The sequence below is a fragment of the Xyrauchen texanus genome, chromosome 11, assembly GCF_025860055.1.
Source record: "Xyrauchen texanus isolate HMW12.3.18 chromosome 11, RBS_HiC_50CHRs, whole genome shotgun sequence".
NCBI lineage: Eukaryota > Metazoa > Chordata > Actinopteri > Cypriniformes > Catostomidae > Xyrauchen > Xyrauchen texanus.
Window position 1 is genome coordinate 4,529,169 of NC_068286.1, and position 12,169 is coordinate 4,541,337.

General features: G+C 39.2%; 1 protein-coding gene across 1 annotated transcript; it reads left to right on the forward strand.

Annotated features, from left to right (window-relative positions):
• The first annotated feature begins 2,195 nt into the window (after positions 1 to 2,195).
• LOC127651572 (dnaJ homolog subfamily B member 1-like) lies at positions 2,196 to 6,223 on the forward strand. The gene is made up of 3 exons (XM_052137471.1): positions 2,196 to 2,631; positions 4,466 to 5,034; positions 5,126 to 6,223. The coding sequence occupies exons 1-3, from the start codon at positions 2,412 to 2,414 to the stop codon at positions 5,357 to 5,359; spliced, it is 1,023 nt and encodes a 340-aa protein (XP_051993431.1). The 5' UTR covers positions 2,196 to 2,411; the 3' UTR covers positions 5,360 to 6,223.
• The last annotated feature ends 5,946 nt before the right edge of the window (positions 6,224 to 12,169 follow it).

A 12,169-nucleotide genomic window follows, 5' to 3' on the forward strand; every position in this document is an offset into this window, starting at 1 on the left:
AAAACTGTCACAGGTTAGGAAAAGAGTTTCAATCAGCATCCGTCACTTCATTTCATTTTTCAATAGCAAAACAAGGTATACAAATGAAAAGAATAAAGATTCATAGGAAATCCGAGAACAATATTGAAAATGCCTCTATTTAGTATGTTATACACATTTTATATGCAGTACACATTACAGAATATTATTAGCAAAACAATGTTAATATTTGTTATGTCCTCCTATGATTTAATGATTAATATATGAGTAATATATGAAACACACACGCCACACACACTCACTCACACACACACACACACACACACACACACACACACACACACACATGTATATATCAATTTATTAAACTTTACACAATTCAATTTGATGGAATGATGGAACTGTTATGAAATTGAAATGGGTAAATCTTGCATATGTGTGTGTTTGTTTTTTAGTTTAAGTGGCTTTTATAAAAAGAGGTTGCACACCTGCACCTATGCTATTTATTCTGCCACTTGGTGAGAATTTTGATTGCAACAGGCTATATGAAAAAACATATGTGAAATATATGTTCATTTATGGTTTTCACTGATATAAAAAAGTCACATATTTATGCAACACATATTTCAAAATACCTCAAAAATTGTATTCTTGGGGGTCTGGGTAGCTCAGTGAGTATTGACGCTGACTATCACCCCTGGAGTCGCGAGTTCGAACCCCAGGGTGTGCTGAGTGACTCCAGCCAGGTCTCCTAAGCAACCAAATTGGCCCGGTTGCTAGGGTGGGTAGAGTCACATGGGGTAACCTCCTCATGGTTGTGATTATTGGTTCTAAGATGTGCAGATTGAGTGTCTCAGAAGCAGAGGCATCTGAGACTTGTCCTTCGCCACCTGGACTGAGGTGAGTAACAGCGCCACCACGAGGACCTAGTAAGTAGCAGGAATTGGGCATTCCAAATTGGGAGAATAGGAGGATAAAAAAATGGCATTCTCATGTTTGTAACATTTAAATTATGTGCAATGTGTATACATGTATGTGTGCATATACTATATATATATATATATATATATATATATATATATATATATATATATATATATATATATATAGTACACCTTGGTGACTAAGAACATTAAATTGTTCAGCCATGACTTCCTGTTTCACAGGGGTGTAAATATGAAGTAACACATATTGGGGTCAGAAAGTCTCAAAACAACAATTAGACATCACCTACATCACCACAAGTTGTTTGGAGGATTTCAAGAAAAAAAGCCTCTGCTCTCATCAAACAACAAACTCAAGCTTCAGTTTTCCAGACACAACTGGAACTTCAAATGGGACCGTGATCTATGGTCAGAAGAAACAAAAATAGAGCTTTTGGCAGATGGGTTTGGCACACACAGAGATGGTGAAGTACCCAATTCCCTTGTCCCATCTTGTTCGGATACATGGCATCAAAGACTCAAATACTAACTGATAAAAACTGCCTCAGCCAGAAAGCTACAATGGACCCTGGTTGGACCTTCCAGCAAGACAATGATCCAAAACAAACATCAAAATCCACACAAAAATGGTTCACTGACCACAAAATCAAGGTTCTGCCATGGCCATCCCAGTCCCCTGACCTGAACCCCATAGAACACCTGTGAGGTGAACTGAAGAGGCGAGTCCACCAGTGTGAACCTCTGAATTGGAAGGCTCTGGAGGGATTCTGTATGGAGGAATGGTCTCAGATCCCTTACCAGGTGTTCTCCAACCTAAATATGCATTATAGGAGAAGACTCAGAGTTGTTACCTTGGCAAAGGGATGCTGCACAAAGTATTGAATAAAAGGGTACCAATAATTATGGCCAAATAAATGGAGAAAATATTTATTTAATCATGAGAAATTTCCCATTTCAATTGTTTTACTTCAATTAAAGATTTCAATGCTGATTTTGTTTTTTTTTTTTTTTGAATATATATATTCCCAAATACTTGTAGAATGTTTTACTGTGTACAAGTTTGGTAAAATTTACAAAGCATAATTATATCAAGTTTTATAAATTTAATTTAATTTAATTCACTTCATATTTTATAATTATGGCATTTAAATATATATAAAATAATAATTAAATAATTATTATTTCGTAATTTTCATATTTTGGTTTCGGTTTCATTCGCGTCAGTACGTCTATGGGCGGAGCTAAACATCCACGTGGTTCGGGTGGGGAAAATCCCAGACAGACATTTTTAGAAACATCTCGAACTTTCTCTGCGACTTTATAAAGGGTAGAACCACAGCGAGTCGAGGTTACCGGGTCCGCAAGAGAATTCTGCATGGAATAATTTCGAGTGGAGATGAACTGAACACATCTGGACAACTGAGGCCGCTGTCTACTTTTGTTTTTGGCAAGAGGAGCAACTCTGATTAAAAATAAAAACCGTGCCTGATGGTGAAAATGGGGAAGGATTATTACAGTGTTTTGGGGATTCAGAAGGGCGCATCCGATGATGAAATCAAGAAAGCATACCGCAAACAAGCGCTCAAATACCATCCGGACAAGAACAAGTCACCGGGCGCCGAGGAGAAGTTCAAGGAGGTCGCTGAAGCTTATGACGTGTTGAGCGACCCGAAAAAGAAAGACATATATGACCGATTTGGCGAAGACGGTGAGTTAATGAAGCAAGAGTGTGTGTATTTAAACGGATGTTCAGGTTGTGGTAATGACGCAGATAACAGTTTCTATCGTTTAGTAAAAATACAGACCATGTTTTAAAATATTGTGTTTGACTGTCGTGTCTTTAGCGATTATCTGAGCAGATTACCTGAGATCACTGACTGGATCACCTGTTAAGTAGGAGATAATGGACAGCGTTCACGACGATACTGTCACACTATTGACACAACTGTGGTGTTTTATACGCTGGTTAACAACTTTAATCGTGTTACAGTTGTTTAGCTTTAGAAACATAACTTGGGTAGGATTTGTTTTGATGTGCTCGCGACATGATGCGGCGTCCTGATTGGCTGCTTGAACACGGACTTCTGGAAGATTCTGACGCTCGCGTGATGGAAAGAGGCGGAGCGTTCTAGGGCGTCAGTCACCTCCTGCTCATGTATTAGTGAAGTTCAGAATAATAAGAGAGCGTACATTACGTTTTTCTTACTAGTTTGGCGATATATATGAATAATAAAAACCGTACAAATTGTTATAGTTCACATGTGTTCCTATAAGCAGTAGAATAGAGTTCTCACGTTCACTGAAAACATGGAAATATTGGGGCATATTGAAATGGCCAGCCTGGTCAAGTTACCGAAATGAGTAAAATTGTAAAAAGCTATTATTAAGTGTTTCTAATTTTGTTCTGCTTTAAAGTAGCCCATTAAGCGATTTGCTCTTCGTAAGTTGGTAACACTTTACACTTTTAAAAATAAATAAATGGCCCTCAAAAGGCCCTGTTGTGTTTAACTTAGTAACAATAATTATTTAATAATACAATTATTTTCAGTAATTTTACATCACTTATTAATCTTGGATATTGTAAAGTACAACATCATGCATTTTCTAAATTAAATGGCGTATTCGTTAACATTAGATAATGCATAATGAACTAACATCCACTAACAATGAACAAAAGTATATTCACAGAGTAACATTAATAAATCCATTGATTATAGTATTTAAATATATTGTTAATTTTTTAATTAATGATTCCTAATGCATGGGGGGAAAAAAAAGTTACAAATAGACCCTTATTGTAAAGTGTTACCATATTCGTATAAAGTAAATTTTGTGTTCAAGACCACGTGAAAATCAGTCTGTGTGTTGAGGGTAATTTTGGGAAACTAATAAGCGTAAAACCCAAAGTATTCTTCGGTTTTGATGCAAACGTTTTGTCCCTGCATCTAGTTGAATGCTAGCTTTTTAAAGTATGCATCATTTGATTATGGGCATACACAGTTGGCTGGTGCATGTGTGCTACAACTGCGATTGAGATACTGGACTACTTCGCTTTAGGATTCTTCATATTCCTTCAGACTCAAGTTGCGCAAATGCAGGTATCTCCTGACCTCCTCACATACGTGTTCTTCACATGCACATCCACTACTGTTGTTTCTACCTTCGTCTCCTGATGTTTAGCATTGATTATATCGTCTTCTAATGCTTCTCTATAACAGTAAAGGCTCAACTGAGTGCTGCCACCTTGTGGACGCTTGTGGCATATTCAGCTCGTTCAGTGCTCTAGCACTCAAAATATGCATCATGTGTCCTGTACCCAGATCCCAAATGTTTGCATCTGATTGAAGTATACTTTAGGCATATTCGTTGAAGTGTATAAATTATAAAGAGCAGTGCCTGACATACACATTATAGTGTGTCCTTGCAATCATATGACATGATTTTTAAACATCACTGTCTTGTAAATGGGGAAAAGGTTCATTGGTCTGCATTGTATGAGACCGCATATTAAGCCAAAATATGACTTTGTTTACTCTATGTAGGGCTGAAGGGAGGCATCCCTGGCGGTGGAGGTGGTGGCAGTAATTTCACCTACACATTCCAAGGCGACCCTCATGCAATGTTTTCAGAATTTTTCGGTGGACGGAACCCTTTCGAACACATTTTCGGCCGCAACGGTGGCATGGATGAGAACATGGAAACTGATGACCCTTTCGCTAGTTTTGGGATGGGCGGCATGGGTGGTTTCCCCCGGAACTTAGGCACACACGGTCATGGCGGGAGACTGGAGAAAAAACAGGACCCTCCAGTGACCCATGAACTTAGGGTCAGTCTAGAAGAAGTGTTCACTGGCTGCACAAAGAAGATGAAAATCTCTCGCAAGCGCCTGAATCCTGATGGAAGAACGACGCGCACCGAAGACAAGATCCTTACGTTAGAAGTTAAGAAAGGATGGAAGGAGGGAACCAAGATTACTTTCCCCAAGGAAGGTGATGAGACTCTGACAAATATCCCTGCTGATGTAGTGTTTGTGGTGAAGGATAAGCCGCATCCTGTTTACAGACGAGATGGATCGGACATCATTTATCCAGCTAAAATTTCACTCAAAGATGTAAGACAGATTTGGCCGTTATTATAAAATTTTCTCTATTATTTCTTATCTCTGGATCTCTTTTAATTAAGTAATCTTTTCTTTTCCTCAGGCACTCTGTGGTTGCACGGTTAACGTTCCAACATTGGATGGTCGCAAGGTCACAGTAACGTCTCAGGACCTTGTCCGGCCTGGAATGAAACGGCGTGTCACTGGGGAGGGTCTTCCCCTTCCAAAATCCCCAGATCGCCGTGGGGACCTAATTGTGGAATATGAAGTTAAATTCCCTGAAAGGCTGAGTCAGAGTGCCAAGGACACAATCGCAAACGTTTTGCCAGCTTCTTGAGATGTTTTTCTAACTATATTTAGTTTTTCTATGATTTCAAAGTAGCTCATCAGGCATCCCAAACAAGTTATCCTTGAGCCGCTGACATTTTTGGAGCACTGCATTGAAGAATTTAATTATTCTGTTATGCAATGCCAATGAGAGACTATTTGATCAAAAACAAAGCTGGATTAGACTTGCTTTTTGCATCTTCGCTATGTACATTTTGAACCTATAGGGTTCCTTGGGGTCTGGAACAGCCGAAATCCATGCGTTCACTTCATCTGCGCCTATTGGCTAGTGTTTGAATGTGCACTACAAAGAAAGACAGTCGAGGTTTTCTTTCATTTCTGTATTTCACCAATGCTGTCTGATGGAGCTGTTTTGTGATATCATTAAAAGTGATCTACATATATAATGTATAATATAATGGTGGCCCCAAAGTTGAGGCATTTCTAATTATTTTAGAGGTTATGCATACACTGCTTGGATCTCTGAGTCTGATTTATGTTTTAAAACAACATTAATAATTAAAAGGTTGTGGGATATTTATACAATCACATAGCTGTGTATCTGATAATACCAGTATATGTTTTGGAGACATATGTTTGATTATCCAAAGTATTTAATTTAAAAATATAGGAACATATCTCAACAGTTTTTGAATGAACATCTTTTCCCACAGTCTACTAAAATAGCCTGTGTTTGGCTAGTAACATGTGTATTAAATCATTTGACGGCGCCGTCATTATCTTTTTATTGACACTATATTTTTATCTTTGGTAGAAATGCAATTGCTAAACTTGGGAGAATGTGATACTACGTGTTTTTGAACTGAATGTTTTTATGAGAAGATTGTTTGAAAGGAAATAAAAATGTATTTTTAAGATGTTAGACATTATCATGTTGCTTTTATTAGTCACACAATTTAAAATGAAAGATGTGAGAATTTTAAAATTATATTTCTCACACAATTTCCACTTCTATCCTTTGTGAAGTGTTTGGGTCCAAAAACAGTAATGTTTATTTGATTTTCTTTTCAATAACGCATTGGGCCCTATTTTAAAAGTGCTAAGCACAGCCAGTGCTATGCAATAGTGCATACGGGCGAAGTCAGTGGGCATGGCCATTAATGCTGCATTTCATTCAACTCAAAGTTTGGTTTTCTTACTTCCTACTTGGAAAAGTGCAATGAAACTCTTGAAAAAATGTTCAACTCTGATTTTGCTGAGATGCAGGTGTGTGATGTCACACGAGCATGACGGCATGAGGGGAGGCCAAAAAAGTAAGTTATAAACATTACCTTTTATTAAAATACACAGATCAGCCACAACACTAAAACCACCTGCCTAATATTGTGTAGGCCCCCTCGTGCTACCAAAACAGTCTCAGAACAACATTCTGACATTATATCTTTCTCACCACAATTGTACAGAGTGGTTATCTGAGTTACCGTGGACTTTATCAGTTCAAACCAGTCTGGCCATTCTCTGTTGACCTCTCTCATCAACAAGACGTTTCCATCCCGAGACTGTTGTGTGTGAAAATCCCAGAAATACTCAAACCAGCCCATCTGGCACCAACAATCATGCCACGGTCCAAATCACTGAGATCACATTCTTTCCCCATTCTGATGGTTGATGTGAACATTAACTGAAGCTCCTGAACCATATCTGCCTGATTTTATGCACTACTGCCACATGATTGGCTGATTAGATAATCACATGGATGACTGTTTGTGCCAGATGGGTTGGTTTGAGTATTTCTGTAGGAATAAGGAATATCCCACAATACAAGAAACATGTACAGTCACTGGTTCTGTGGTGGAAGTAAAGCCTGAGGATGGGAAATAATTAGACAAAGACACAGATACCAAACTGTTAAATTACTGAATTTATAATACATAGTTAACACGTTTATTGTCTTCTAGAGACTCACAAGTAATGTAGTTCAGTCATGACAACTCTTAGAAAGATTAAGAAGGTTAATGTTGGTGTGAGATATTGATAGGATATTGGTTTTGGTGGACAAGATCTACTATGCTGCTAGTGCAGAGTAAGTATGAAGACTTGCTACTGCTAGAAAATATACAGGCATACTGAGTATGTGGACACAATTAGATATAATTCAAAACATGCTGCAACAAGCATGTTTGACATGCTGCTGCACAAATACACACTACAAACTATCCCCCAAAGCAGTGAAGCTGCACTAAACACAGCCCAACCCCCAACCAAGCAGATCTATCGCCAAAGATCCATGTGCACAGAGTTTATTCTAGCTAGGTGTGCCTTGGCCACTGGCCAAATGGTGTAATGCTAATTAAATACATTTCTATATGTGCTTGGGCCTGCTTGGCAGAATGGCTTTAACAGAAAGTAACATATTTCATAATGTGTATCTGAACCAGGAAAGTAGAGAGATTATTTAACTACTGACTTAGACTAGCTATTTTTGGATTTGTTTAATTGCCCTTAAAAAAAGTTGCAACTTAACATAGCGATGTGTGACCATCACATTTAGTTAAAGGGTAACTAAACCCCTGCTCAGAGTCTGACTCCACCCACTAGCAATATTTGAAAAATGCTGGAAAAGTGGGCAGACACCAGCGGGGATAGAGGGGACAAAACAAGGGCGGGGCTGAGCGGGGGCGTGCACCTGAGACCCGTAGTGACGGATTAATTGACAGCTGCTGTCAGACTCTAAAATGGAGAGTGACTGGAGTGGTAATTTTCTCCAGGAGTATTACTATTATGTTATTATTATTCCTCACACGGTCACAAGACGACATGTACATGAATCTGATGAGTTTTATCGAAGTTGATGTCAATAGCGCCGCTCTGTAGGCATATTCATATTTTGCCGCTATGTGAAAAAATCCAGCAAATGCGCCGGCGTTTGTCTACCCCAGAGGATTAACTTTAGCCTAACCATAAATTGTGATTCAAACATATATGATCACTCACCTCAAGACGCCGCTGCGGTGGTGGAGTCCATGCAGGAGGAGCAGCGTTTGGCACTGCGTCGCTTTTCAGCGCGAGCTGTTTGGAGAAGCCCATTTCCACCTCCATTGCGTTGGAGAAGCAATCCCATGTAAAATGCAGTTTGCACACTCCTCCACACTTCCAAGTCTATATGGAAAGCAATACAGTCCAGCAGTGCTGTTGCAACCAGCAACATTACACCTAAGTACCATCCTGACCACTGTACTAAATACAGATAATCTACGCTAACTTGAAGCTATCCTAACTAATACTATGCTACTAACTAACTATGCTTCTAACAATACTACGCTAACAAATATGCTAATTAACTACCTAGACTACACTAAATAATCTAAATAACTATATAAATGCTATGCTAAATAGATGCTAAAATACTCTATCCTGATCGTTTTCAATACTCACAATTCCAACTCCTGACTCGCTACAGTGGTTTTGACGAAATGAGATGGTTTTTATACTGCCATGGGCATAGCTCGTACCAAGGGCGTGGTGAGCTGGAACCTGCTTACGTCAGCTGTCACCGGTTACGTTACGAAGTACCGCAAACAGCCAATAGGAAAGTTCAACTGCAGTAGCCACCGTTCAACCTGAAGAGGGCAGCACTCAGACGTTTTTACACCATATATTGTAGAATTAAAACACTTTATACACAAATGTCAAAAAAATTACTTGAATCAATGACAAGTACTAATAAAACCCCATTCTTACAGATCATTAACTAAAAAAAAGTTGGTTTCGGGTTTAGTTACCCTTTAAGGCTTACCTTGTTAAAATTTATTATTTGGCTGGTTAAGTTAGCAATATGCACACTTGGTTTAACAGAAGCAGTTAAAAAGTAGTCGCACCACCATTTTCCATTTCTGGCTTGAAGATAATAAATCTTACCTGGTATAATTATGCCGCTTTAGATCCTCATTTGGACAGGACTGAATGCAGGCGAGTGTTTGTGTGTTATTCTGCACTAAACTGTGCTTCAGCATAATAAGGAAATTTGACTTTTTTCTCTCTCCCTCTCTCTCTCTCTCTCTCTCTCTCTCACACACTTTTTCCTGGTTATAGTCAAATTTAGATTCAAACATAGAACACCAAGTATCATGGTCTGTAGTCTGTACTGTTGCATTGAGACTATGACTAGTGCTAAGTGTGTAGTGTTTTGGTGCATTTTGTGGGGCTTTTCCACTTCATGGTACAACTCGACCAGGGTTTCCACTCTGGATAGTACCTGGTACCTGCTACTTTTTTAGTACCACCTCAGTCAAGGTTCCAAGCGAGCCGATACTAAATGTGATGTCAGAATCATGCAGATCACTGTTTGGCCAGAGAGAATCGTCACTACCAGCTTCACTGGATTTCCGACATGCGACATCAACCCGCTAGTTTTAAAGTTAGCAACAGCGATAACTGTATAATTTGTACTAGCGACTTTAGAATTGTGAAAAAAGAAACGGCTGTGCGCAAAACCACGCTGTGGTCAATAAACAAATTGCAAACGATCCACTCGTTAGCGATGAGCGGAATGATAAAGTCACTCAGGAAGTGTCTCCGCACACGGCTACCACCGGACCTACCAACAGTGTAAGGAAACTACAGAACCATCAAGGAAAAGTGGAAGTGGTTCGACCAAATGGACGCAATCTAAACCGGCGAGCAATTGGAGGGAGAGTGCCCTGGACTGGCTCACGATGGAGGATGGTACGTTTTGTGAGTTGAGGCTAGTCGAACCGAACAAATAGTGGTTAAGGCTACAGCGTAACTTCACTAATGAAAATATATGTATAGAGAATCTGACCTGATATGAGTTCACATAATTTGTGTCAACAGTGTTTATAGAGCATCTGATCATTAGCCAGATGAGGAAAAACATTCACAGATTCTCTCTTGTTCCCTCTTCCTCAAATTTATATCTATAATATTCATGCACAAATTCACACTGAAAACACACAAATATCCAGTGCTCTCATTTTACTGTCGTAAGAATCCTACAACTAAATTTAGTTGTTTGTAATAAGACTATTTTGAGTGACTTAATTAATTGAATTAAATCAATATAACATTGTTTTAAAAACAGAAAGTTTTGATTTGATATCTGTGAACTGTTTGCGGTCTTAATTATATTATTTGGAAACGGTTAGCTGATGGTCCTCAATGGTGGATTATGTCTAATGAAATAGATTTCATGAATAATGCAGTTTTTTTACTGTTAATTGGGAAATCATAATGAATTACCATTAATATTATCAGTCAATAAATCATTAGGCCCTCTATGAAATCAGTCATTATCATTACTAAAATCAGAAAGAATCAGATGAATTAGATATTTATAGCAACTTTATATTCATATAGTTTTATTATTAGAATAGTGTGACAGGGCGGAGTTTAAGTTTTGAGTTAAGTTTTTCATTAAAATATTATTTATATTGTCAAGCCGGTTCTCGCCTCCTCTTTTCCATTGGACTCCTTTACACTGGTGCCGAAGACCAGGGAAGGTGGAGGGATACGCCGTAGTGGAGTTCTCGCCGCTACCATCCAACCCAATGGAGCAGCCGCGGCCGTCTTCCGGGGAACGGAGGAGCTCGGCTGCCTGGAAGCGGAGTAATTGGTCGCTGCCTGCAAGGGGAGAAGGGGCTCCTAGCTGACAGGGGTGGAGGAGACACCTACCAGCTGCTGAAACACGCTGGGGTCTGAGACCGCCAACCACGAGCGGGGAGGTGCTCACTGCCGACCGGCTGGAGCGGGAGAACTGCTGCCAGGAAGACCCCTTCTGTTCCCCGAGAATACGACGAGGCTTCCGTCTGCCAGGGCCTGCAGGACTGTCTCCGATCTGCCCGGGGAGGCGCAGCTATCGTCTACTAGAGGGTGAAGAAGTGGCCGAGGACCAAGCTGCGGAGCCGGTTCTCACCTCCTCCTTTCCATTGCACTCCTTCACAAATAGTTTTGTATTTGTTTCTCTGATTGCCTCATGAGAAGTCGAAATAAGAGTGTGAGATGGCGAAATCGCATGTGTTGACTTGTACAAATACGTACAACATTTACTCTAATAGAGAAGAGTAAATTAACTACCAAACAATGTTAGGATAATTTGTCCTAAGTATAACCCCTAACCCAAATCTAAAGTATAATAAAACATATTGCAGCTCAACACAGCGACGTCTTCTTCTTTTGTGAGACGGCCCTTAGCCTGCCTGTTGCATCGGAAAATAGATGCTAATGCGTACTTTTGCCATCTGTATATTGACGCACTGGACTTTTGCTCAAGCGTCAGTATTTGAAGCATTGGGATTGAGAGAGGGTTGATGTTTTGCCTTTCTCAGGATGATATTACAGTAGGCTAATCATTACGTACAATATCATGCTGCATGATTGTTTTGAATAGGGTAGGTAGGGGTCTTTTCAACAGGACTGAGCTTCTAATGTGTAAATAGTTTTTGAGGAGTAAAATTTACACTGCAGGATTAAGGCTCCACATGTCTACTTCTTATGACATCCCTTGTAAATTTAAGAGTTACGAAACAGCTCTGACTGTTATTACAATCACAATTTAAAACGTCATCATTTAGTGGATATCAGATTTTCTTTCTCAAATCATATTTCATCATATGGATGTTAAAATGATCGGACCTGATCTACAGTAGACTAATGTTCCAACATAACCTCATTTTTCCCTCCTGCTAAGATTCAAATTCATTTTCAAATTTTGTCTCACTCACACACATTATTTACGTATTAGATCCTGAACCGGTTCTCTCATTTCACTAATGTAACATTCATGAAAACTCTCCAAAACATTTGACATTTTAAACATTAAATTTTATTTTGTGCTCTTTTT

What these genes read in the sequence shown, in the direction of transcription:
- LOC127651572 (XM_052137471.1), top strand. Translation starts at nt 2,412, where the DNA reads ATGGTGAAAATGGGGAAGGATTATTACAGTGTTTTGGGGATTCAGAAG. An exon ending in TGACCGATTTGGCGAAGACG is followed by an intron (nt 2,632 to 4,465) that starts GTGAGTTAATGA and finishes TACTCTATGTAG; the next exon opens with GGCTGAAGGGAGGCATCCCT. An exon ending in CTAAAATTTCACTCAAAGAT is followed by an intron (nt 5,035 to 5,125) that starts GTAAGACAGATT and finishes TCTTTTCCTCAG; the next exon opens with GCACTCTGTGGTTGCACGGT.